The sequence below is a fragment of the Coloeus monedula genome (assembly GCF_965178545.1).
Source record: "Coloeus monedula genome assembly, chromosome: 8".
NCBI lineage: Eukaryota > Metazoa > Chordata > Aves > Passeriformes > Corvidae > Coloeus > Coloeus monedula.
The window spans coordinates 26,609,773-26,635,316 of record NC_138788.1 but is presented as its reverse complement, the minus strand read 5'-3'; the positions used below and the strand labels follow the sequence as shown (position 1 = coordinate 26,635,316).

Here is a 25,544-nt window from a genome sequence, read left to right as displayed (position 1 = left end):
TGTGTCTGGAGTGGCAACAGCTTGGTTCCAGATGCACAACATGATTGAAGTACTGGACTTTGAGGTGGGAACTGGACTTGCACATAAAGTTTTATCTGTCACTCTGAGTAGACTCTTCAGGATGCTGTGACACTGATGACCAAGGGCTGCCTTTGCTTGCAGCTGGCTTTCTGTAAATCCAGCCTCTTACTGAGCATTTCGTTGTGATTCAAAGTAAGGGTGCTTTTGGCATGTTTTCCACACTGGGATTTAGATAATCTGAGTGAGAATATCAACCATTCAGGGCTGTTTCACAAGTCTCATTCCCAGGGATCTCCATCTGCCATCCTGGGGAGCTGCTGGAAGTGCTGTATCAGTGCTCCAGAGATGAGTGACACTGGTGCCTGCAGCAGTGCTCAACGAGCATCAGCTCAGCCAAGGAATGTGCCCTTAACATGGCCAGGGTGCCCCAGATGTATTTCATGTATTGGTACAAAGAAGAGCTGTCTAATCTGCTGTGAGTCTCTCCAGCCACGCGTGTGTTTGGCTTGGACACCATCATTCCTGCTCTCAAAGCTGGAGTGTGTTGGCAGCGGGGAGTCGTTGTTGCAGAGTAGTTTCAGGCACAGAGTAGTCAAACCAAAGTTCATTTTGTTCCTTTTCTTCAAACTTACATCTTGCTTGAGCGAGCAGGGGGTGCATCAGCCGCTTTTCTTTTTAATCAATACCTCATCTCTTTCACAAGAAGTCCTTTGCTATATGTGAATGAAATGTTATGCTCCTGAGACTTCTGGCTCTGGCTAAAGACAGGCAGGCATCTCACTTGCTTTTGATTGATGTCATTTTATATAGCTGCAGGCACAGAAACAATGATCTGCTGTCACACTTTGCTCACACTTCTGCATATTTATTTTTGTTTTAAAAACAAGTATAGGAAAATCGGTGCTCTGCCCTAATGGTACTTCTCAGAAGCTAAAGGCCAAAAATAGTCTGAAGACCTAATGCAGTACTTAACTGTGCAGCAGACATATATATCTTAGAGTATGCTAGCAGTGCTTGAGGGCAGGACTGTGGGGATCCTTTATTTCATTAAAGGTACAGTGGCTTTAAGCAGCAGGTAAGAAATCCCTTGAACTTCAACCTGAAACAATTCCCTGACCCTAGCCTAATGTTTAGGCTGGGTAGGTAAGGTGTATTTTAGATTTCTTTGGGCCAAAAGTGCCTATTCTGCTGCAGTCATAAAGGCTTCATCTTGCTTTTTCTTTCTTACTTGCCATGCAGTACCTGTGCCCCTTGCATGTCCTCGTTGAGTTTGGAGAGGACCAAATACAGTGGTGTTACCCTCGCTGTTTTGAAGCCTGTGTAGCTCATTTCTAGGACCTCATCTGGAGAAGCTGCTCTTCTTTGCTGGCTCTGGCTCAGAATTTGAAAACAGAGCTGCTAATAAATAAGCACAGGCTCATCCAAAGGCCTGAGACATAGTTGGAAGGGAAAAGGGAGGGAAGCTGGAAGTGACAGTGCAAAGCTGTGATGAGTTAAAGGCCTGATGGCACCGTGATGAAGAAGTAAGTGGCTCCTCACAGATGGGGGTTTTATCTCTTAAAGATGTTACTCACTCCTTGGCTCTGCTCCTCAGCTGAGCAAAGTGCTTAAGCCTGCAGTTGACTAGAACATGCAGTTTGGGGCATTTCACTGTTTTCCTGCACTACAGCCTACTCAGATAATCCAGGTCAAAAAAAGTTTCCTGTTTTTATAAATAAGTAAACTGCTGGGGGAACCTTTTTGAAATTGTAAAAATAGAGGTGGAAATTGCATGAATGATGACTAACTCCATTCCTTTGTGGTGGTGAGGAAGCAGTGCTGGAAAGGACCAGAGGTGCCTCTGGACAGAAGAAAATGGGTTAGAAACAAAGAGAGAGTCTCTGCTTGAAGACACATTCGACTTCCATTGGCTCCTTTGTTGTAGGGGTGTGCTCTGCTGATGGAGAGGCAAAAGGTGAAGCTGGAGTGGCAGAGAAAAATTAGAAAAAATAACACTAATTAGACAAGTGTTACGAGGTTGGATCTTTCCACCTTCCTGTCACATAAATTTTCAACAAGTATCTTGGGAAGCAGGTTAGATGCCTGTAGGGTAATTCCTCAGATATTGATGACCAGTGCTTGTATTTCTGGAATAGCTTCTATATGTAACTTCAGCTAAAACTTCAGCTTCAGGAAAAAAGCCATGTTCCTCAGAATGAGTAGTCTGGTAAAGGTTATTAGCACAGTGTTGGTGAGCCAGGTGATGTGGCATGAATGGCCTGTAAGATGCAAGAGGACAGACCAGAAGTTGAATCTCCTTTGAATTTTCATTTTCCTTCAGCTTGATGTGTAGGCTAGCAAGTAGCTGCATATCTCAGCATTGAGATGGTATATGCTGGTAGGTGACCAGCAAATCTAACTGCTTGTATAACCGAGAATTAAGTTTTCTTTTTAGTACCACGTAAAGCTTGACTTCCAGATTTTATTAAAATGGTTCCAGTTATTATTTGGCATCTGGATTAACCTAATCATTCGCAGGGCAGAATGGGAAGGCTACATTTGTTGGTACTGGTCAACTCCACTCACTGACTTGGATTAGTAACTGGTGACAAATGAATCGGCCAAAGAAAGCATGATCTCCATGAAAATGGCTTGTGAGCACAAAAGAGCTGTGCTATAACTTAATAAGGAAGGGAGGAACATCAGGGGGATGTTGAACCTTCAGGTGGTGTTAGTTACTAGCAAGAATATTGACTGAGACATTCATGCCTGGTGTTGGGATTCTGTGCATAAATGGAAGTGATGGTTGTCCTTCCCAAAAATGTGTGGTCTTGGTTGCCTTCTGCAAGCTGTATAGTGTATGGTGTATTGCTGAGCTGGAGCCTGAGAATTTGGGGGGGAGAGGGGGGTAGGTGTCAAACAGCCCATGCAAACAAGAGAGAAGGAAGGGGGATAGATGTCCCTGAAATGCAATGGGAAAACCCCTTCCCCAGTAGGGATTTAATGGCTACAGGCGTATGCACTTTTCTTCTCCCCAGGTTGGGTTCTTTCCACTCTGTAATCCTTGCCCACATGTGTTGGGAGGGAAGCATGCCAAGGAAACTTCAATTCATTAGTCATCCTAAAGTGTGCTAGAAATCTACTTGGTCTTGCTGGAGGTGCACTGTTGCATATACTTTGTTAGCACTACAGTGAGCTCCAAGTCCCTTTCCAAATGCACTCATAGTCACTAAACAGGATGTTTTGCAATAAACTTTCAGACCATATGAGCTTTTGTGAAAGCATAGCATTCCGACAGTGTAATTAGTATGTCAGCTAACAGACCTATCCAAAGACTTACTTGCTATCCAGACTGTATTACATTGCAAGAGCCATGCCTCTGTGATCTCTGTTTGTTTTTTATGGCAGTGCCTAAGGCCCAGCTGAGATCGGGGTCCTGTTGTGCCAGACATTTAGGCCCCGTCTCCAGAGAATGGAAGTCTACACAGGGAACAGACAAAGGAAACGCTGTTCAGATCTGGGTGGTGGAGGAGGGGAAGGGAAGTAACTAAGGCTTGGAAACTGGGGAGGGAAAAACTCCTCCCACGTAAAGAACTGGTCTGGTTCTTGGCTCTCTTATGGAGAGCTCCCCAAAGCTGGGCCAGCTCCCCAGCTGCAGGACCATCCTCTTTCTCAGTTTGCAGTGAATGTGCAGCCTCTCTGCTCCATCACTGACCTTTCCTAAAGCAAGAAGGGGAAATCAATCTGCTTTGAGAGAAGGGGAAAGAAAGTAAGAAAGAAATTCCCCTAAAAAAAGCCATCAATCTGCCAAGAATGAGATCCTGAAAAGTGCAAGATTGCAAAATGCCCAAGTTGAAGGTTTTCTGTTGAAGGTTTTCAGAGCAATTGGAGATACATGAAAGTATAGCACTTGCAGCAGGCTCTGGCCAGGGGTAGTTACAGGCAGTCCAGCATTTCCTCTTTTGGTAGCCTTGTGCTGGGGAGACGGAAGGGTTTAATCTAGCATGCACTCATAGGGTAATCTTAAGTGACTCACTGGTGAAAAGATAAACACTGTGCCTCTATATCATCTGTCTAACAGGTTTAGGTAATCCCTTACTGTGCTGCTTATTTAGTTTAAATGCTGCTGTATTGTATAATGCATGTGTGTTTGTAACGGAGGGTCTGCAAATCTCAGCTTTTTGCCCAAGGACAGCATTACTCTTGCCCTTGTTTCATGGTTGATTTATTCCTAATGGAAAGGAATAAGCCTCACAATGATCTATTTGTCTTTTCTCAGCTCTGTGAAATGTATGGAGATTGACAGTTCTTCTGTATCTCACGTCATTAATTTGCCTTGCTAACCTTTATTTAGCATCAGAAGATCAGCTTCCCTGATTGTTGCCAACAAATCTGTGCTTAGTGCCTGCTCTGGCTTTGTTTAAGCTTCAGGAGACAGAAAGGAGAGTCAGAAAATGAAAGTGTTTATGTACTGGGACTTTGACTTATTGTGCACTTAATGGTACCTTCCTGGAGGCAGACCAGCATCTGAAGCTGCCGACAACGCAGACTTTTTCCATGAGAAAGGTGTGAATAGAAACATTGCTGTTGATGTTCCCATAGTGCAAGGCTTACTCAGTGAGGTGGTTCTGGTCTCTTGAGACTGATTCTCTGCTCTGAGTCTGGACTGCCTTTCCAGTCTGTGAGGAGCAACCAAAGCCTAAACATCAGTCTTTAACGTCAACATCCCAGGTGAGGCAGCCAAGGAAGCTGCAGGGAAATCACGTTCGTGGAGTGAAACCCCTGCAGAGGTGCTTGAGCCAAGTGTGTAGCCTTTGTATCTAGAGGCTAAGCCAGAATGAGTAGAAATTAATGTTTAGTTACTTGGCTGTGTGCAGAGTATTTTCTGCAACATAAGAGTGATTTTTAGCTGGAGGGGAAGCCATCATACCTGAGCTTTTTGCCTCAGTAACTTTCCTGTATTTACCTTCTTCTCTAATGCTGCTGATGCATCTTTTTGTTAGAGCTGATGGACCCAGATACCCCAGTTATTCCTGCTTGCTTTTTAAAAGTCTACATGGATGATTGCAGTTACCCTTTCCTTAAAGACCAATACCCCCTTCTGTTTCACCTGCACAGGCTGTTCTCATTGTCTGGGGCTTCATGATGAATAAAGATAAAAAGCAAATCTTTTTCTCCTTTTTTTTTTCCTTCCAGTTTTCCGTAATCTGCTCCAAATGGGACCAGTTCAGCTTTGCGCTGAACAAAATACAGTAACAAGTCTAAGTTTCTAAATTTTAGAGAAGCCTGGAAAAACCCTTCAGAAAGGTTTGTAATCTCTTCTGGGGCGTGTCAGTGATGCTCTTGCCCATATATGTCCCTGTTCAGTACAATGTAGGTTATTAATTGGCAGCCCACTAACGCACTGGCTGCTCTTGTTGCCAGCTATTCATCACTCCGGTACTCATTTCCGAAGCTGTCATTTCCTGCAGCCGTGTGCAGGCAGCTCTTTGAGGCTCAGCTCCTGGGGTCACTGCAGAATCACGGCTTGAATGGAGCTCAGGAGAAAGGCAGTGAGGTGGTGTCAGAGAGAGAGAGAGCAGAGCATTCGGTTTGGCTTACATCAGTGTTTGTGATAACACACCATCTGGGCTGCAATCTCACCAGATCTAGCTAATGAATAGAGCCGGACAGAAGTTGTATTTGGACAGCAGAGCTTCAAGGAACAGCCAGGACATGGAAATGGCCATTTGTGAAATGGTTATCTGAGGGCTGCAGAGTGGTGCTGCAGCAAACCGAGGTGTCTCTACTCCTTTAGCAGGAGTATCGTGGTTCAGAAGGATCCCAAAAAAGCTATTTGTGAAAACCAGCATTTTTAATCTGGTAACTCAGCTGGGCTTCAGACTGAACTAATATCGCTGTTTGATTGCTGTATCCTCAGATTTCTGGTGGATATACTGCAGCTTTTGTTCAAGCTTTTGTGTAGTGTTGCTCTGCTCTATCCTGACATAACCAAAGTGTGCCTCAGAGGCAGCAAATGTGTTTTTAAATGAAATACGGAATTCCTGTATTATTTTGACTCTACCACCTGCACTGCTGTTTGGTACTCTGCTAGGTTTTGTTCCTAGTTCTCAGACTCTTTTTCTCTGATTCTGTGTAGTTATGAGGAATTCCCAATAAGCAAGTTGACACCATGTTCTCTACAGACTTCAGAATAAGAAATTTAAACAAAAGCAACTTTTGTCAGTCTATATGGGAAGTTAATATTGGCCATTCTTTGCTGCCTGTGAAGGCCATTTCCTATCAGCTGAGGCTGGGGGTCTGTAACTTTTTAAACCGCTAGGAAGTAATTTGTAATCTTTGGACAAGATTACTATGAGGCCCGTTTGAAAGCTTATTCATGTTTTCCTAGAGAAAGCTTGGACACAAAATGTGTTTTCTTTAAGATTAAGTCCTGTGAATGTAAAGGAAATTACTTGTGAGCTTGATGGTTGCACCCCATTGGCTGACCACAGAAAATACAACCCTACAACTGGTCATGACTAATAGAGTCTCCCTTGGCTTCTACGGCTGAGCCCCCTATGCCCCGTGGGGTGGAAAGCCATCTGTTTGCATGCCTTTACTGTAATCAGTTGTTCATGGCTCTGGAAAATTTGCTGCAGGCACTGACTATGCTGGCATAGTCTTTCTGAAGGCAGTGGATTATTTGTTTCTGCCATGGGCTGGGTTTGCCCACCAAATTTCTGTATGTTCTGCCCTGTCTGCTAAAGTCCTCCTCTCTCTGCACCCCAGCCAAACCCACTTGTGGCTGGGAGCTTTTGTAAATTACTGATTTATGTAAACGTGGTGACAACAGCATCAGTTTGGCAGGTTCATTAAAACCTCAAGTCTATAGATTTCAACCTTTAAATGATGGGCTGATGAAGAGAAGTAGGGGGAACAGGCTTATGGAAGGTGGGAGATGGATTTATTGCTTAACTTTCCTGCTTGAGCAGCATCTTTGTAACAATAGCAATACTAAAGGAGATATGGGACAGAAGTCCTTTTGGAGAGGAAAATTAATGGTTCTGGGCTGTAATTGAACATGAAGGAAGAAAAGTACCCCAGGAACTTCTCATGATCAGGAAATTTGTACTGGAAGATGCTAGCAGCAGACTGTATTCTCACAGGTCAACCTCTGGGACCTGCTGAAGTAAACAAAACTTTAGGGAAAGAAGAAAGAGAGATACCCTGCAGTACCACTTGTTGCCCACAGAAACTTAATGCAGAACTTTTTATACTGGTTGTTCAGTCTGTGTGAGCTCCACGATCTTACCTTGCCTTGTGGTTACTGAAATCACAAAGACTTCATCTCTGAAGGATCAGTGTAAATCTGTCACTTCTTAAGAGAACAAAAGAATTCAAGAGAAGATGAAAATAGATGTATAATATGACCAGAACTCGAGGTCAGACAGGAAATGTGGTATCCAAACAGATCAGATGGAAAAAAAAGGAAAATCTGTGATCAGTAACCAGGTATTTTCTGTAATAACTGAGTTGGTAATGTGGGTTGGACACACACAGATGCATTGGGCTATGTGGAATGCAGCTGACATTGCACAGACAGTTTCACCATTAGGTGTTCATGAAATCAAGTAAAGCAGGAAGGGGAAGATTATTCAAAATTTATTTTTAGAAGGCATTAGGCTGTTTGAGCCTTGGTAAACTATTTTTGGTTTTTTCCAACTTCTTGGGCACTGGCTGACTTGATTGCTCTGTGGATCCCCTAAGTGAGGGGTCTGGGCATGCTGGCCAACACCCTGGGCATGTTGGCTTGTGTGTTTTGAAGTTGGACATGAGCAGGCTTAGCAAGTGATGCTTCCATCATCTTCTATCTTGGGGAGCCCAGAGTACTAGACGGTTTAAGAGAAGCTGGTGACCTGGAGTGTGATCTGGGATTTACAGGCACTGTCCAAGACTTTTCCATGTCTGTTAATGTAGGTAGTGTGTTGATTCCCTTGCTTTAAGAACACAATGTGTAATTTGTACTGGATTGTGTGATGGCTTTGTGGATGTACGTGCCAATTCTAGAAAACATGTTTGGCAGATTCCTTTGTTCCAGCTGTGTCAATACACAAATCTGAGGCCTTTTTTAAACAGGGAGGGGAAGCCCCTGGGTAACAATTGGGCCACAGCAAATAGCTGCAGATACAGCACTTGGAGTCTGTAACTATCAGTTTGTATTATCAGAATGCAAAGATAAACTGTGTGCTGTACTTGAACAACTCCCTATACACATAGACACAAGAAGTCACAACTCTAACAAGAGATAAATATGTAAGTTTCTGCCAAATGTGCACCTCAGGAAGGCTTGTTGCCTACTATCTTGTACGATTTGAATAAATACAGTAATGTGGTATTTCCTAGTTGTCTAATACTCGGAATATCCATCATCTCTGCTAGTGATGTAACCCATAAAATATTAGAGCTGAGTTGTACATTATCCAGTTTTCTCTTTTCCCATGAACTTTTCCCATGTTCAGCTCACTTCTGTTTTTTCCAAAAGTACGAGGAAACAGTCCCAATCCCAGCAGAAGACAAGGGTAATATGTGTTGGAGTGCAGGGTGTGAGTTTTCACATAGGTACATGTGTATTTATGCATATAACGTGATGTGAAACCAACCCAAGCAAGCTAGATTATTTCAGCCAGAACCTGCAATACACTTTGGGACTCGGAATCAAAGACTTACGGACACGCCTAGTCGGCTGGTTTGGGTCCAGGCAAAACCTGTGTGGCAGCATTAACTAGCATATTTATTCACATGTAGCAGGCTCTCCACGCCAGCCAGCTCTGCAGCCATAGGAACAACAGCAATGGGATTTGCTAACAGCACAGCTGAGAAGTCTCCATCTACAAATGTCACAAGATTGGCAGTAGAAGTGTGGGAAGAAGACAGACTGGAAGGATTAGGACAGCAAATCCAACTAGTTACCTTAATAACCAGTCATTGCAGGAAGAGTATGTTACAGCACCCAAACTCTGGAATTCACTTCTGTTTCCCTTGTGTTTAGTAACACCTAAAGCAGTGCAAGGACTGCAATTCCCTATGCTGCTGCTGAGCCCTAAGCATTTGCAGTTACTATCAAGTATTGGTGGAGAAAGCAAACTGTGGTCTCAGCTCTTGGCCTTTTGTTCCAACTTTTAGCTCCGTAAGGCAAAATGCTGTCCTGTTAATAGCCAAAAAATGATATCAACAAATCTCAGCCTTCCAGAAGTCCCCACCTCCTCCTGCTCCCCATCTTCTCCTTCTCCTCAGGAAGCCCTCAAGTGTTGTTTCAATCAACAAATTAAGCAAAAACTGCTGCAGCCTGTAGTCTGATGAGATGAGAACATAACTCTGCTTTCAGACCCTCCCTAAGGAGGGAAGGAAAAGTGTTTCCAGGGCAGTCCATGTGTGCATTGTGTTGTCAGGTTTCCAGAGTGATGCTCTTAAGGTCAGGTTCCTATTATGTTTTTGTAGGGACACCTGTAAATTTTTAGTTGAACACAAGGCACAAGAGTGTGCAGCCTCTCATCTTCCTTCAGTGTATACTCTCTTCACTAAATATTAAAACTATTACTCAGCTCTAAATATTGAGAGTAGTTTGCTGGGCAGACTGTAGGCTGTAGCTGTGTGACCACTGTTGAATAGGTGGGTGGTTTCTAATGTGTGTCCTTCAGATGTTGGGACTGTTGGTACCAGGAGCAAAATGTTTGCTTATTACCTTTTAAATCTTAATTATTTTCTTTAAAGAAGAAGTGCCCTTTAAAAAAAAAACAAAAAGGCAGAGTTTCTGTGGTTGTAGTTCTTCATTAAGTTTTTTAATGCTGTAGTAAAAGACCTTTTTCATAACCTGTATAGAAGCTCCCCATTTCCCGTGCTGGGCTACCAAGAAGGGAGGGACAGGGGTGATCCTTTTTTCGCTCTTCTCTTACATGAAAGAGCCAACAGCTTTGCCCTATCACAGCGCTGTGGGCTCTTGGGGTATTTCAGCAGCAAATTAAAAAACCTCTTGGAGTTAAGCAGTAGCTTGGGGTGGTGAGTTTTTTTCCTGAGTTCCTAAAGCAGGATTTAGCACCTAGAGTGCAACCACAGCAGTTGAAAGGTAACAACCTTCACTCCTGAATGTTAGAGCAATCAGGCACAGACATTTGGGGGTGCAGTACTACCTGTTGGAAGTGGGGTTTCCCACGTGAACTATGCTCCTAGTGTGTAGCTCTAGGACATGAACTGGCTGGAAGGATCGTAATACGGGGTTGATCTGGAACCCTAATATATGACCCATAAATATGTGGCACATAAAAGGCTATGAACATGTGCTGTGGATCTTAACTGTGTTTGAGTAGGATGTCTTCCACAAACATCTTTCTTCCTGGGGCATGTCTTTGGGCCCCACTTTCATCTCTAAAACAAGACAAACATTGCTTCATGGTTGAGTGGTGGCTGCAGTGAAGTCTGCAGTGCACACAGGCTGGGAAACATTATGTGTTTTGAGGTGAAAGCTCCCTTTAATATTTCACCAGCTTTAAAAATTCATCCTAAGATGACAGCCTTAGTCTGCCTTGCAGTGAGTTGTTCATAAACTCCTGTACCCTAAGCTGCAGTCAGCTCTGTGCTAGAAAGACCTCTTGCATGTATCTCAATATTTAAAAGAAAGATGCCTCTTCTGTGAATTGTAAGAATAAAACTCACAAAAATCAGACACTGGCATTCATATTAATTCAGTGGTTTCAACCTTATGCTTTTCCAAGCGTGTGGGACTGAAAAAGCCTCTTACAGAGAGCAGAGCCAGCATGGACAATCATAATGGCTAGCAGTATACAGACACAGGAGTGAGTATGAGAATAAGTTAACTGCAGAAAATCCCTCTTGTAAAATACTATTCCTGGTGCCTTTATATGTCTGCTTTTACATATTCAGAGGTCTGTCAGAGGCAATTACAACTGACTGCCCTATGTGTATCAAATATATGTGTACTATGTGGCAAGAGCTTTGGAGGGGTGGAAAAAGCAAGTGTCTTCAACTGTGCAGCAACACCCTTATCTTAGCTGTTCTTTAATAAAGTAGATCTTATCTCTGAAGGAAAGTAATCAGCTGTTGGCATGAAAAGCTCTGTGTGACTGGTCTGGAAGTGACCTAATTGCACCTAGTACTGCTTTGTAGGACAATTTATGTTGTTGGATCAAAAAAACCTCTTGAGAGAGTTCCAAGGCAGAAGGATCTTTAAAATGAACAGCTCTCTGAAGCCCATAGACTGTGTGTCAAATGTACCAGACTGCTGCTTGAGTGGGATTTTTCCAAGACTCTTGAGAGGTGGAGTGTTACTTAAGTATTTGTTTAGAAGAATGTGTAGTCTACTTATGCTGGAGAAATAGCCATGCCCTTTTACAGTGGTGCTATCAGTCCTGTTTACTTTAGTTAAGCTCATAAAATTACAAAGTCTCAGAGAAATTAATGGTTGAGGAGAGAATTAGAAACCGAAGTTCAGCATGATCCTGCAATTTTATGTATTTAAAGTGTTTTGTAGCATGTTATGATCAGACAGGCCTCAATGGGAACAGCTAGTTCTCCTGTTGGTGTGTATCATCCATTGAAGTATGGATTGTGGTATGGTAAGGCAGCATGCAGATGTGAGCAAAACTGGCATAAAGTATACTCCTTTAACTATGTTCCAGTAGTTTCCCAAGGTGCATGTTGTGGTTAACATCTGCTTAATTCTTCCACTTTGGCAAAAGCCTTTCGGGAAGAGGAGTGGGAATACAATTATAAGCAAGAACATGGTTTCTTAGAATCCAAGTCGTCTTGTCATTTAGTCGTTCTCCAGAGTGACCAATCCATTTTGCTATCACCATCATGCCATATGCATTATCTGTGTGTCAAGTGGAACTGGTCATTTCTTCGTAACTTGTGAAATGCCTGCGAGTTATCTGAGCCTAGGTGGACTCTGAATGGGGAGATATCTTGGCTGTTGCAGCTTAGGGATGCTGACAGATGCTAACCAAAACAGCAAGGTATGTGGGGACAAAATTGCACTCCTACCTTAGAAATTCGTGTTCTTGGGTTAGTGTTAAGGCAGTTAGAGAAGTGCAGCAAAGCTCAAGTTGAACTTTGTCTGGGCACAGTGGCTACAACTCTGTGCCTCTGTGAAGCTCAAACTCCATTTAAATCCTCATCAGAGATGAGGGCTGGGCAGTCTCAGTCAAGACATCCGTGCCACATCAGTGTTAAGAGTTGTGTTTTGGTGCCTGAGAGAGACCAAACACCAGGGGCCCCTGTAAGGGTTAACTCAAGCTGTAAAGCACTGCCTAATTTTTACAGATGGTGTGAGTGCAAGAGTGAACCTCAGACTGGCTTGGCAGTGCACAGAGATAACTTTACATAATTCCCTGCAGATGTTGCTGCAGAATGGTTTTAATAATGAATTGTGAAGTCAAGCTAATCTCCAGCATAGACGGGGAACTCAAAATAAATGCAGTGTTTTGTTCTGTGTTTCAAAATCAAGTTTTCTGTGATGCTCTGCGTTGGGAGAGATGGGAGAGATGGGACAAGGGATTGTTTGCAGAAAGCCAGGGCTGTAATGGTACAAACTAAGACCAATATGGCTAATTTGTCTGCAAACCATGAATACCCATGAACCTGGGGGTGAGAGGGGGGAAGGGGTGGTGGTACCAAACAGCAGCTGCCCTAATGTTTCTAATGAGGGGATGGTGCAGAGCAAGTACTTTGTGATCAGCAGGGCAGAGTTCTGCAGGTTGTGGCTGTCATGCACAGGCTGTGTTGAGGAGCTTGTCTGCACTGCAGCCATTTTCTGCTAGGAGTCAATTCTTGCACTCTGCTGTAATTTCCTTTATGTAGGGCTATGGCTTGGATGTGCCATCAGAATTTAGGTTTTGGTCTCACAAGGGCTGTGCTGCCTCAGCAGTGGCTGCTTAGCCACTCTGAGACCTTGCACATCTTGCCAGTGAGCACCCGTTTGTGACTTCTCTGCTGCCAGGGGGTGTCACTGAAAGTTTCTCAGTCTTCTCAGTTGTTGAGTCTGTTTAAGTAAAAAACACGTTTTTCTGTTGATATGCTATTTCACTTAGCTATATTAAAGCCTTTCTTCTGTCTTTCTGGGAAGCAAGCTTGAAATGGGGGAAGAGAATTTCAGAGTGGGGGGCTGGTTTTTCCTGAACTTGGACAAATGCTGTGAGTTCTCAGTAGCTGCAAAGGTTTCTTATTTATACTTTACCCTTCGGCAGAGTTTATAAAGGAAATCTTTAGAAAGAAATGATAACTTTGATGAGTTCTGTGGCGATTAGGAGCTTTAGCCTGACTTGTGTTTAGATAGATGGAGGCTCAGCTGCCCTATAGCCCCAAGCAAAAGACCTAAACTCGGCTCTGAGGCCAGTGAGCCAAACCAGAGAAGCTGTATTGTGAAATGGGCTAGCACAGGGTTGGCGTCAAGGAAGTGTGATCCAGCCCTCCAAACATGGTTTTACCATGGCTCAAATTTGGCCCAAATGTACATTTTTAAGTGTAGGCAAGTCCTTTTTTCACTTGTGTTTAATTTCTTTCTGAGGAAGAGTTTATGTAAACTATTCCAGTCTAATTAGTATCAGCTGGAAGCCAGCTTCTTGCATTTTGTGCCTAATTACAAGTGTATGTTAAACTGTGTTTGCTACCCATGTCGATAAGTTGCTGGTGAAATAAGGAACAACCATGAAGATGTGTTTTTGAAACGGTCTGGCAGATCCTGCATGTTCGCTGCTGTGGGCTTCATGGCAGGAGAATCCACCTCCTGCTGAGGGAGAATAACTAAATTTAAATTTTCCAACCATGAGCCCTGTGAAGCAAAGTTTCCAAACCTCTGCTGGGCCAGAAGATGGAAATCTATGTCTGAATTTGGAGAGTAAATAAATAGAGCTGCCTAGGAGCTGCCCAGGGGCATGTGAGGGGTGGTTGCTTGGGGTACATTGTCTCCCAGCCACATGCCCCAGGGAGGAAAGCAAGGGTTTGTAGCTACTGTTCTCTGGTAAAATCTTCCGTGACAGGATTTGGAATGAACTTGGGTGACTTTTAGCACGAACACTTGAGCATTGTTTGAGCAGGGTGGTTTTTCTCTTACAGACAGTTGCATGTGGCACGGCAGCAGAGCCCAGCGGACCTTCCCTTCTGCCTCGCTGGGCTGGGCTATGGCATCCCAGCTGTGGGAGGGATGCGTGGCCACCTCACAGCTCACTAGTGTTGGTGCCCATCTCTTTACAGCCCAAGCTGGCACCTTTGCTCATCACAGGCCAGCTTCTGTGAAATTTGCTGTGTTTATGACAGCTATCAAAGTCTGTCAGCTGTTCTGCGGTGCATGTACAGAAATAGCTGTTTTCCCAACTCCCTTTGGGGAAGCTGGAAGAGTGGTATTGGACAGCAGTTTGTATGGTCCTGACAAAGCAGCTTATGTTTTCTGGGGAAACTGGGGGATCACAGAAAACAACAGAAGTGGTTTGCTTACCTGTTAGACTTCTTATTTTCCTGTTGTCTTAACCCAGACCTTATCTGAATGGAGGAGAATCTAGTTGTGCTCATATCTGAGAGCTGCAAGTTCTTGGGTGAGTGAGTCTGTGTCAAAACCAGTGAAGGATTCAATAAATCAGTGTAACCAAGCAAGAAAAGAGGCAAGGATTGTTATAGTTGGAATGCATTTAATCTGAAGCTGGCATGTGTATAATTTTATTCATCTTTCCACAGATACAACTTAAAGGTTATATCCATATATACTGCTGAATACTTAACATTTTTGTAGATAGTGGTAGAAACTTGGATGTTCAGGTGACAAATAAGAGGTGCCTATGGCCTGAAGTCAGATTTTAGTTGGCTTTTCTCTTTATTTCTGTTCTGTGCAGTACTCTCCAGCTTCCCAAGGCCCTGAATTCAGGTCATGTTTGTTAAACACCAGCTGTGGTTACAAGTGCTCTAGAAGCACTTTTATATCCTGTTCTGAAATCTGTGCCCTTCTATGAAAGTCATTCCTGTTTCCCTCATTTGCCTTTTATAATACTTCATGTTAGGATTTGGGCCGTGTTTGTGCTATTTCACACATGTTCACATGCACATATTTACACGTACAAAGTGTTTTGATTCTGTAGATGTACACGTAACAAGACCAGCTTGGAGAAGCTGAATTAAAGAACTTGAGTCAAAGTTGTCATGAATGGACTTTGAATTTCTTAAAATAAATTGATTATTTGCTTCATTGCACCCTTTTTCTAGCAAGCCTGCACACTACCACTGGGAGAGGATCTGATAGAAATGGTATAATAGGACTAAAACCTTTCTTGTTCTAGGAAGCTGCAGAGTAGCTCAAACATGCACCAGAGCTGCTGACTCTGCCATCTCCTCTGTAGCATTTTACTATTCTTGTTCCTCTAAGTGTTGACCAAGAAACTTCTTTTGCTTCTTTTTGTAGGTTGGTGGTTTGTGAGCACAGCAGAGGAGCAAGGATGGGTCCCTGCTACATACCTGGAATCCCAAAATGGAACCAGAGATGACTCTGACATCAACACGTCTAAATTTGGGGAAGGTATGGTAAGCTTTTTGTCATCAAGAGAATATTTGTATTCACTTGGTTTATGCTTTTTTCCCCCCAAGTGAGAGCTGCTAATCGGAAGAAGATGCATGATAGAGCCACAGGCCATTGAAAGGAGTGAGATTTAACTTTAATGGTTGCTTCTCATTAATTTCCTTTAAATTAATCTTGGAAACTAGTTTCACTGCTGTTTGCTGTGGTCTGTGGTTGTGTGGAAAGGTAATTTTATTTGGTATGGTCCATTCTGTTAAAAGTGAGATGTTGTTTGTCATGTATGTGTATTTAGCGCACTGCTGCTTTTTTTTTTTTTTTTTTTTTAAACTAAAGATGCTTAAGTCAGGTTCCAGAAATGGAATAGTTCAGCATCACATGTTCCTCAGTTCCATTATGAAAGACTAACCACATCTTAATGGGCTTCCCATGTAGCAACTGTGTACAAAGGACACTTTTGTTATGATTTGCTCCATTCTAGTGAATCCAGGTGCTCTTGACATGATGCTTATGTAAAAATGTATGTGGAACCTCAGCTGACCTTTCCTTAGCAAAGGCAGGAGGCTTAGAGATGTGTTGGGATGACCATCTGACCATTAAAATGGCACACAGGCAACACAAAGCTTTGTGCTGGGCTCCAAGGGTGACATCTGCAGCTTATTGAAATCTTTGTCTCTGTAACTAATTTTTCCCTGCTCAAGTTCACCCATATCCTGGTTTAGAGACAGACTGGCTGTAGACTGGTAGGCCAGGAACCAGTCTGGTATGATGCAACATCTTAGTGGATGCAAAAGCAGTGAGTAAATTTTCCCTGTTGCTAAAGAACAAAACTTTACTGCTCTGGTCTGCAAGCACTGAAGAATGCCTTGTCTGTTGGTCTGTAGCTTCCTCTCTTTTCCTGACTCTTAAATGCAGTGCGTGCTTGACAGCCTTATTGCTTAAACTGCTTTCATTTCAAGCTCTCCTTCTCCCTTCATGTTGCCCTCTGGAGTGTACTCGGCACAGGGCTGCTGCCACACAGCATTTTGTCCTGGGTAATGGAAAATCCATCAAATATTCCTTATCTCCTTCCTCTCAGTCCCTTTTAATCCATTATGCTGCTCTCTTCACCTATGGTCAGCAGTCCTGCTCCCTGCCTTACTCCAAATCCAGATATGCTGAAACCTGAGACTGCCCTTGCCTTTCACTCAGTTCCATCTCAGTGACAGATCTAATTGCATAACCTCTGCAGCTGCTCTGATGTGCCCCAGCTTTTGCTTGCTTTTTAGTAACTTTGGTTTATGTTATTAACCATCTAAGCTGAGGCTTCCTACATTCTTTGTTTCTTCCCCTCCAGTTCTTCTTTACTTGGGCTATTCTTCTCCATATAATTATTTCGTAGGAGAGGAAAGAATTACTTGGTTTTACTGTCTTTAAAAAGGTGTATCAAAGTGAATGTACTTAGACAGAAAACTTGCCAGCTCTTTCCAGGTAGGCAGGAGAAAGAGGCTCTGATGTAACTGAGGAGGAAGGTACTTCTAGTGGATGAAGTGCCTTAGCCCCAGAATTTAGAGCTTATACAAGTTTCAGAGTGACTCCAACAGACATTAACTTCCTGCAACTGTGCAATCTCTGCTCCCCCAACTTTGAAAGAGCAGAAACACTGATGCAGGGAGCCTTGTGTATCAGCCCCTTGTCCCTCCCCATTTGAACAGGCCTAGAATAAGTCCACAAGCCAGGCAAACCCAGAAGTCTGCTCTGCTGTGGCAGGCCCAGTAAAGATAGGGGGGTGCTGAACACATCTTGCTAATAATTCTGCCCCTGCACAGCAGTAATATTTCCATGTGTCTCTGTTTAAATAGTCTCTTCCCTGAGAAAGACAGAAGTGTTTCCTCCCTGCGCTTGAGCTTGTGCAACATTTTCTTCTGGGTGAAGGCAGACAGCTGATTGTTACCTGGGCCTGTGTTCAGAGCAACATGATCTTGCAAGGCTTGGAAAACAATCAGAAAGCAATCTAAAGAAACATCTAACAGATACAGGAGCTGATAAAGTAAACATGTTAACATAATCTCTGGAAAGGTGTAGACACTTTTTAATAAGCAACCTTTCTGGTGACTGTGGCATGGCCAACCAAGTCCAAGTTTGGGATCAAATGGCAAAATTCAGTATTGTTAGGGAGGAAAAAAACCTGGCTCGTACAAAAGCATCACTGTAGTATAAAAGGGCTATCACTGGGGATGGCCATACATTGTGAGGACATGGTGTGGAGGGTCTGTGTGACCCACTGTTTTCAAGGGGTGTTCCTGGATGGCTAAATCCTCCAAACTCCCAGTGTGAGAAGGAGCAAGATGACTACTCTGTATTGACACCTTAAGCCGGTTTCTACCCCTTCTGCACCTCTCCATCCTGCAAGCCTTTACACTCAGCATTTCATTTCTTCCTTTCTTGTATAGAAACCTCCTAACACAGGCAGCCTTACTGCAACTTAACTTCTCTCTCTGCTATAATCTGTGTGTCTGGTGAGGTGTCCTATGTTGTCTCTTGTGTAGCATGTGTGTAACTGGCAGTCTAATGTCCTTGTGATTTGGGGAAAGTCACCAGGTTAAATCTGCTCATCTTTTGTCCCTCCATGGGCTTCCAAGAGGATCACTGATTTCCATGAGCCAAAACCACAGCTATCTGTAATCTTGAGATTTGGCTCCTCTGAAAATTTATGGTTGGTTTTTGACCAATATGGGATCAAAGGGGAAGTATAGAGTACCACAGACTAGATAATGTACCTGTTCAACACCATTCATCACGCCTCCACTTAGGACAGTGGAGAAAGGTTTGGGCCTTACAGCAAAGGAGAAATTGAGGAGAGTGAGCTGGATGTAAAAGTCTGGTCTAAGTCCCTGACAGATAATCAAGGACAAAAAGTCAAAAAACACTCTTTGGTGAAATTATTTTTTTTTCTTGTCCAGCTAATGATTTCCCAATCAAATAATTTTGCTGTGCCTGATTGTCTACAGAACACAGTTCTAAAAGACAATGGTGTCTACTCCGCTATAAGGGTATATTCCCTAAATAAGTGCACATATGCAGAATTGAATTATTATTAATGATTTGATATCAAAGTTTATGAACAGCTTCCAGCATCACTAGTAAAATGATTCTATTTGCACTTCAGCTATTACTACCTTGCAATATTTTGCATTGCTTTGCAGCAGCACCAAGCACCCTTGCAGTAGTTGCCAAATTAGGATGGAAGCCCTTGAATGGAAAAAATGGAAGTGTTTGTCTGTGTTTCTGTGCCAATCTAATGGTTCCAGCGTCTTTCACACCTGTACAGGCAGAAGAAACTGAGTACAGATCTAAGTATGTGGTCCAGAAAACAAGTGGTGTCCTCTGTGCACAGCTGCTCTCACAGTGCCATTTCCATGTGTCTTGTCTTTGTTTATACTTCAGGCATAAGTTATCGTTTGAGTGTGTAACTAATATTCAGTCCTGGCTTGTTAGCTTCTTGAGCCTGCTCAATAATTGCAAGGTTAGTTTTTTTCCTTATATTGTAATCTGTATATTAGAAGTTTTGATCATGAGAACCAGCTGTGGTAATGAATGGAAGTCGTGTCTTGCAAGCACATCAGACACTTTTCACTTGAGTTCAGTTCCTGAGTGCTGCTGTTATGAAGGAACTTACATAAGAGTTTGTGGGTTTGTTTACAGTGTGATAATTTTGCTTAGAGAGGTTTAGAGCCCTGTTGGGTTTGATGTCATATGCAATGGACTGAATTCCCCAAAGATAATGCAGCTGAATTAGGAGATGCAACAGCAATGATGATGTGTCCTGCCACTGCACTCTCCTTGGACAAGTGTCTTTAGTTGTGCAGCTTATTTTGGAATGTGTATGTGGTTTTGATTTTTTTATTATAAGTACTATTTTTTGAGAAGCCAATAGCAAGAGTGGCAATTTGTGACAGTTCTGCGTGGCTCACATCGCACAAGCTCAAGAAGTTAACTTGTTCCACTGTACTGTATAAACTAAAAGCGTCTGCATCCCACCTAACCCATTCCCACTAACAAGACCAGTGCTTGTAAATACCATGTTTTGTTTTTATTCCTCACCCTCCCATCATTTTTTTTTCTTTTTTTTTTCCTTTGTTTTGTTTCCATCCGTGTTCCAAACTAGTTTCTAAGCGACGCAAGGCTCACCTGAGGCGCCTGGACCGGCGATGGACGCTGGGCGGGATAGTCAACAGGCAGCAGAGCCGAGGTGAATGCATGGCCTCCTATGGCACCAGCCACTCGTGGGGCACCAAAAGCCCCACTGCAGCTTCGTGTGTCGGGACCTGCATCTTTGGCACTCTGGTAGTGAGGGGCCGCAACTCCAGAGTTCAGATGTGGATGCTGTACGCAGCAGCTTGAGGGTGTCTTGGAGCCAGGATTAGGCACCCCAGGAGCTGGTAACCAAGGGTAGCTCTGCAGTCTGGCTCCTTGTGCTGTTGGGGAAGCTCACATCTGTTGTGTTTTAACTTTGGGCATTTTTGTCCCCAGTCTTTCCTACCTCAGTAAGGACAAGTGATAGTTTCAGGGCTATTAAAATGAGTTGAATGCCAAAAAGCCATGGTCAGAGATGTGCACACTGGAAAAGTGTGTCGTGTGGAAAGATGAGAATTGTTCCAGTTTCAGTCCCCTCTCTTCCTTGTAAGCAGTGCTTGGTACTAAAGAGAGACTTGACAACTTTTGGAAGTTTTTGACATCATTCCTAGGTGTTTAGAATACCACCACTAGCAGCATTTCAGTTGGTTTGGTTTGGGTTTTTCTTAGCTTTTGCTGGTCTAACAGTGAGTATGGCAGGGTAGAGGGGAACACCTTGTGTTTGGGTGAGTCTGTGTTTGGGTAAAGTCCGAGAAGCCTTCCAAACCAAGTATTTCTTAAGTGCAGGTGAATCATCTTTCCCAGAGCAAAGGTACCCCTATTTATATCCTGCTCCACTTGCAAAATCATGCAGATGTGTTTGTTGCACTTTGGAAAGGAAAAGGGGGACAAAGCACCATTTGCACCTCTGTGTAACTTTCAGACAACCTTACTGAGGGAATGGATCCAAATGTAAGTGCAGGAGATGATTCCCAGTTGATGGAAAGGTGCCATTATCCATGGAGGAGAGAAGGTGCTTTTAAAGTAGTAAATTTAACTTCTGGATTTGATGATGGTACTATGTGTAGCCTCCTGTGTCTCGGACACCCAGCTTTTCAGTGGCCCTTTAACCTTGTTTCAAATTGTTATTGAGGAAACAAAACCAACAAGATCTGTGTTCTTCCTGCCAGAGCTTGACCCTGCAGCAACTGGAACTACTTTCAGAAGACAAGGTCTTGCTTCTCAGCCACCAAATGCACTCCAAAGGCACCAAAAAAACATCATAAGCACACATACTGTCTTGGGGGGAAAGAAAGTCTGCTTGTTTCTGTGCCCCCACAGTTTGGGAGCTACTTATTTTGCTTTGTCAAACTCTGTCAGATGCTTCCTGGCAATTTAATTGTGAGAATTTATGGGAATCTGTTTTCTAAACAATTTATTTACTGGTGAAAACAAATGCATTCTTTCATATTCATACAATATTGCAAACAAAGCTCCATAAAATATTAAGACTGCATAACCAGTCCCTTAACAGTCAGCTGGTAAGACTCAAGGACCTAAGCTGCATTCCCAAGTTTTTCCTCTTGCATTCTGATACCCACCATCTGTGTGCATCTTCTCCAGACGTGCCCTCTGACCACTGTCAGTGTTCTCCTTGGCAGTCTTCCCCACTATAGGCTCTCCTAATCCTTCCATCCTTGCCTTTTTCTTGCTTCATTACAGTTTCTTCCCTGTTAGGCCCAAGCAGGCCTGGGGTTTTGAGTGTGTTGGAGAATATGTGATTTATCTCAAACTGAATCTTGGCACTTGAACTTGGCACAAACTTCAGCAATCTGTAATTCTGTCCAAGGTTTGGGGCACCCTCTGTGACTGAGCTGCTTCTATAAGGTCTCTCCAATGTATTTCAGCCACAGCTAGCCAGGCTGGCTAAAAATAGGCTGTTGAATGTCATCAGAAATGATAGGTTGGGGAACTCTTACAAGAGCAGGCTTATTGGAAGTAAAGAAAGTGATTTGAATAAATGGGCACAAGTTGGAGACAGTGGCTTCATGATCTGGCAGAGCTGCAGCCTGTACAGACATCTATGCCTTCCAAACTGCAGTTGTTGAAAGTAGGAGTTTCTCTGGGTGTCCAGCCTGCTGTTCTCTAACAGAGCACAGTTTATGTGAGGTCAGGAGAGTTTTTTGCCCTTCTTCCCCTCCCATCCCAGCCCAAAAGACTTTTAACAAGGCCAAATTTGGGTGGGTTTGCACTGAAATGTCATATGCACCCCCCTGCCAACCTTCAAGTCCTTGCTCCAAAGCACAGAAGAACTCAAGTTGTTCAAACAGGACGTTGCCAGAATTGTTCAACACAAGCAGAACAGCTTCCCCTTCCCCACTTGGCCTCTTCCTTGGAAACAAACTCAATTAAGCATTTTGGCTGAAATTCTTCCCACCCAGCAATATTCTGCTTGAAATAGTCCCTGCTGCTGGAAGAGGGTTAGCTCCAGGAGTTCACTGGAGTTTAAAAGCAAGCTGTAAAGGATGCTTCTCTTTGTATTTACACTTGAGTACCACTAATAAGCATTTTTATCAGGTAGGTCTGTGGTAGAATCACCTTAAGGCTAGAACCAAAGGATTGATCATTGTTTCTGAAGGGCAGAATTTTCGAAGTGACTTGAATATTAGAAGCACCAGGAAAGCCTGAGTGCAGAAAGGAAGAGTGTTTGCTTCCCTGTTAGACTGCCTGATGGGGGAGAATTATTAGGGGTAGCATATGGCTTATTTATTTCTACCCTTTCCAAAGCTGTTTGAGGAGGCTAGGCATCTCTGACCTCCAGATATTTGGAAGCAGTGTGTCTGTGAATAAGAAACATGAAAGACAAATTATTGAATATCATGGGTAGTGCTCCTTTTTTAAAACTGAAAAAAGTCGGCAAGGGGAACAGCTGTAGTCTGTTTCTACAAAGAGAAACAGATGACTTTTGTTGCTGAACTTTTCTCTTTAAAATGGTCTGTGGTGTGCCCAGATCTAAGAGATTACATTGGTTTATGTTTCTTATGTAGCTGCAAAGCTTGCTTTTTTTTAATGTTAAATGTGGTACATTCTCTAAACATTTTCCTATACATTCTGAAACTCCAGTAATACAAATATGGGTTGTGAGGAGAAGCCTGAAAGTTTGTAGTTTTCCTCAGTCTTGACACTCGTTAGACCTGCTACAGAGTTCTTGTTTTGTACACGGTTAAATAGTAATTCTACACATACATTTATTTGGAACTTCCCCTGGAAAGGAACTTAGGATTGTTTTCAGGCTAATTTAATGAAAAGTCATTTGTGCTTGTACAGTTTGTTTGGTAAAATTGGGAGGTTACATGCCTGTCTTCTATGCCAAATATCTAAGTTATTGCTGCTTTGGTTTTGTGCCCAGTGCTTTCAACTGGAGCTGGTAGAATGCAGGAAAGCACTTTAAAGTTATTCATACCAGCAGTATAGTGACATGTGGGCTGAATTTCTGCCAAATGAGCCTATTATTTAGGGGTAGCTCCTAGCACAAGGAATAAGCTATTCATTGAAAGAGTTAAAAGTTAGAACTTCCCACTGCTTGCCTGTATTAGGGAGAGAGGGAGCTTGATGGGGAAGGGCAGTGTGTAGAGGGAAGGCAGCCATGTAACCCAGTGGTCTTGATACTTGAACCTCATCCTGAGTTGGTCTTGATACTGGAACCCCATGTCCTAGCCCAGGTGGGTGGTTCTGCAGCCAGTTTTGTAGCTGCATCTCACCAGAGCTGTTCTGCCCTCTTTGGCAGTCCCCTCCATGGGACTTCTCCCTTTGTTTTCACTCTTCCCTCCTTGCGCTTGATGGAGATGAAATGTTTGTCTCTCACAGCAGAAGGCTGTGAGTGGCATTGCTGTGCTAAATCAAACCAGCACAGAGCAGCTTCAGACTTAGTTTGTTCTCTTCTTTGGTTGGGTTTTTTTTTTCTTTTTCATTTTTTTTCTTTTGTTTGGTTTGGGTTTTTTTAAACTCTGTTCTCCAAGGAAAGTAGTAAATGTTTATTGCTCCTTGCTTGGTTGAAGTAAGAGCATGCGCAATACAGAACTGTTCAGAAGAAATGTCATTGTTGGTCTTTTCTATCTGTTGTCACAAGGTTTTCTGGTTTTTAAGACAAAAAGGCAGGGAGGGGAAGAGGGACAAAGGCTGAAGAGCTCCTGTCTGCAGATGAACACATTTGATAACTGTTGACAGTCACTCTCTCTCTGCATATTTAGGCAAGTAAAACAAAGTCCATGTTGAATTAATGCATCACTTTCTGGAACAGCAAGACTTTTTCCAGAAGCAGGTCTGACAAAGGGGGGGGTGGAGCGGAGGAGTGGGGGAGGGAAAACACAGACTGCTGACAGAGGGGAAAGTATTTTGGAAGAAAATTCTTCTGTGGTTTGGAAGATGTGGGTTTGGGGCTGTTGCATTTTGCTGAGAAATCATTAATTGGCTAATTTCTAGTCTGGTTCCCCCCATCCCTACCCTTACTGGCATATCAAACCAGGATGGGGTCACAGGAAGTTGGGGGCATGTACAAGCACCAACTGAGCAAAGGAAATTACTCCCTTATTTGGTTGGCTCCTGAAGTGCTGCAGATAACTTCCATGCTTCCTAATGGAGGCAGAAAAGAGCAAACTTACAAAATAGAGGTGAAGGAAAGGAATGTGAAATGGGGTGCTCAGAACTTGGAAGCAGAAATGTCTGAGCACTGGCTGTTTGCCTGGGAAAGATGAGACTGATTGTGCAGAGCTGGAAACGTGCTTTAGCTGCTTAAAGGCAAGGCTCCTGTCCTAAACAGTTTACAGCCTAAACAAAGATCTGTGCATCAAAGGAATGTGGGCAAGGGGCAATTTGGGATGAATATTTTTGTAACCAAAGGGGTTTTCACAGTGCAAAATGGTACTTATTCCGTATTTTTAAAAGCTTTTAGAGAAGGACTAAAACTAAGCTTGTTTGGTAAGGCAGGAAATCAGGGTAGGTAAGGCTTATTTTAGGAAGGATTTGAGAGTTTCAGGTTATTTGATAGCACTGAGGAAGAAGCCTGCTCAGGTTGATGAGGCATCATATGAAAGGCATGAGGCTGAGTGGGGAAAGATCACAGAATTTGGAGGAGTGGGATATGCACGTGAACACATGAGTGTGTGTAGTAGGATATTAAAGCCAGGCACAGCACACAGGCTTGAAAATTCAAGATGGAACAACTGAATGGGGAATGCACTTGGCAGGAGTCTGGTTAAAGTGCCAGACTACTGCTGTGCCAAAAGCCTTCTGCAAGAGCAGTGTGTGCTGAAAGGCTGGGGAGGGAGCAAAGCAGGCAGGAGGTGGCTGTGCAAATGAGTTGTTGAAGGGCCGGATTGGGGCTTTGGCAGTCAGGAGCAGCAATGGTGGAGGACTTTAAAAATGTTGGGGCAAATCTATCACATGGGTGATGGACTAGGAGGAATCTGAAATAATCAGTGCCAAGGGAATCAGGAAGATGGAATAAGGAGGATTTGGAAAGCACTACTGAAGCTCTGTGTTACAACTCGAGCAGTAAAACCATAGGGCTGCTTTCCTTGGCCTGACATTAAGTATAAATCCAGACAGCCAGAGAAGGGACCAAGTTGCCTTTTCAAGACACCTCGTAACTTCAGTGTAGTGTCTGTGTGCACAGTCACACATGTAAAATACAGAATTGTGGTTTGACAGGTGGGATTGGAGGAGCTTCACAAGCTGTCAAGTTCAGTGTCTTGCTTTGTCAGCCAGGTAGGTATAATTTCTTTAGTAGGGAATGGAGTTTCATCTTAGCTGTCCTGAGGTTTTTCCTGTGGGAGAGGTGTCCTAACAGGTCACCTGATATGGAAAATGCCATAACCAATGCCTAAAAATTCTTCTG

General features: G+C 43.3%; 1 protein-coding gene across 1 annotated transcript in view; it reads left to right on the top strand.

Moving 5' to 3' along the window:
- The window catches only part of SH3PXD2A (SH3 and PX domains 2A), a gene marked incomplete at its 5' end in the record, with an annotated part of 198,359 nt that overhangs the window by 156,124 nt on the left and 16,691 nt on the right, over positions 1 to 25,544 (top strand). Inside the window, 2 exons of the mRNA XM_082285840.1 lie at positions 15,443 to 15,556; positions 19,701 to 19,784. Coding sequence (XP_082141966.1) covers positions 15,443 to 15,556; positions 19,701 to 19,784 — 198 coding nt within the window. The remainder of the gene's footprint in view (positions 1 to 15,442; positions 15,557 to 19,700; positions 19,785 to 25,544) is intronic.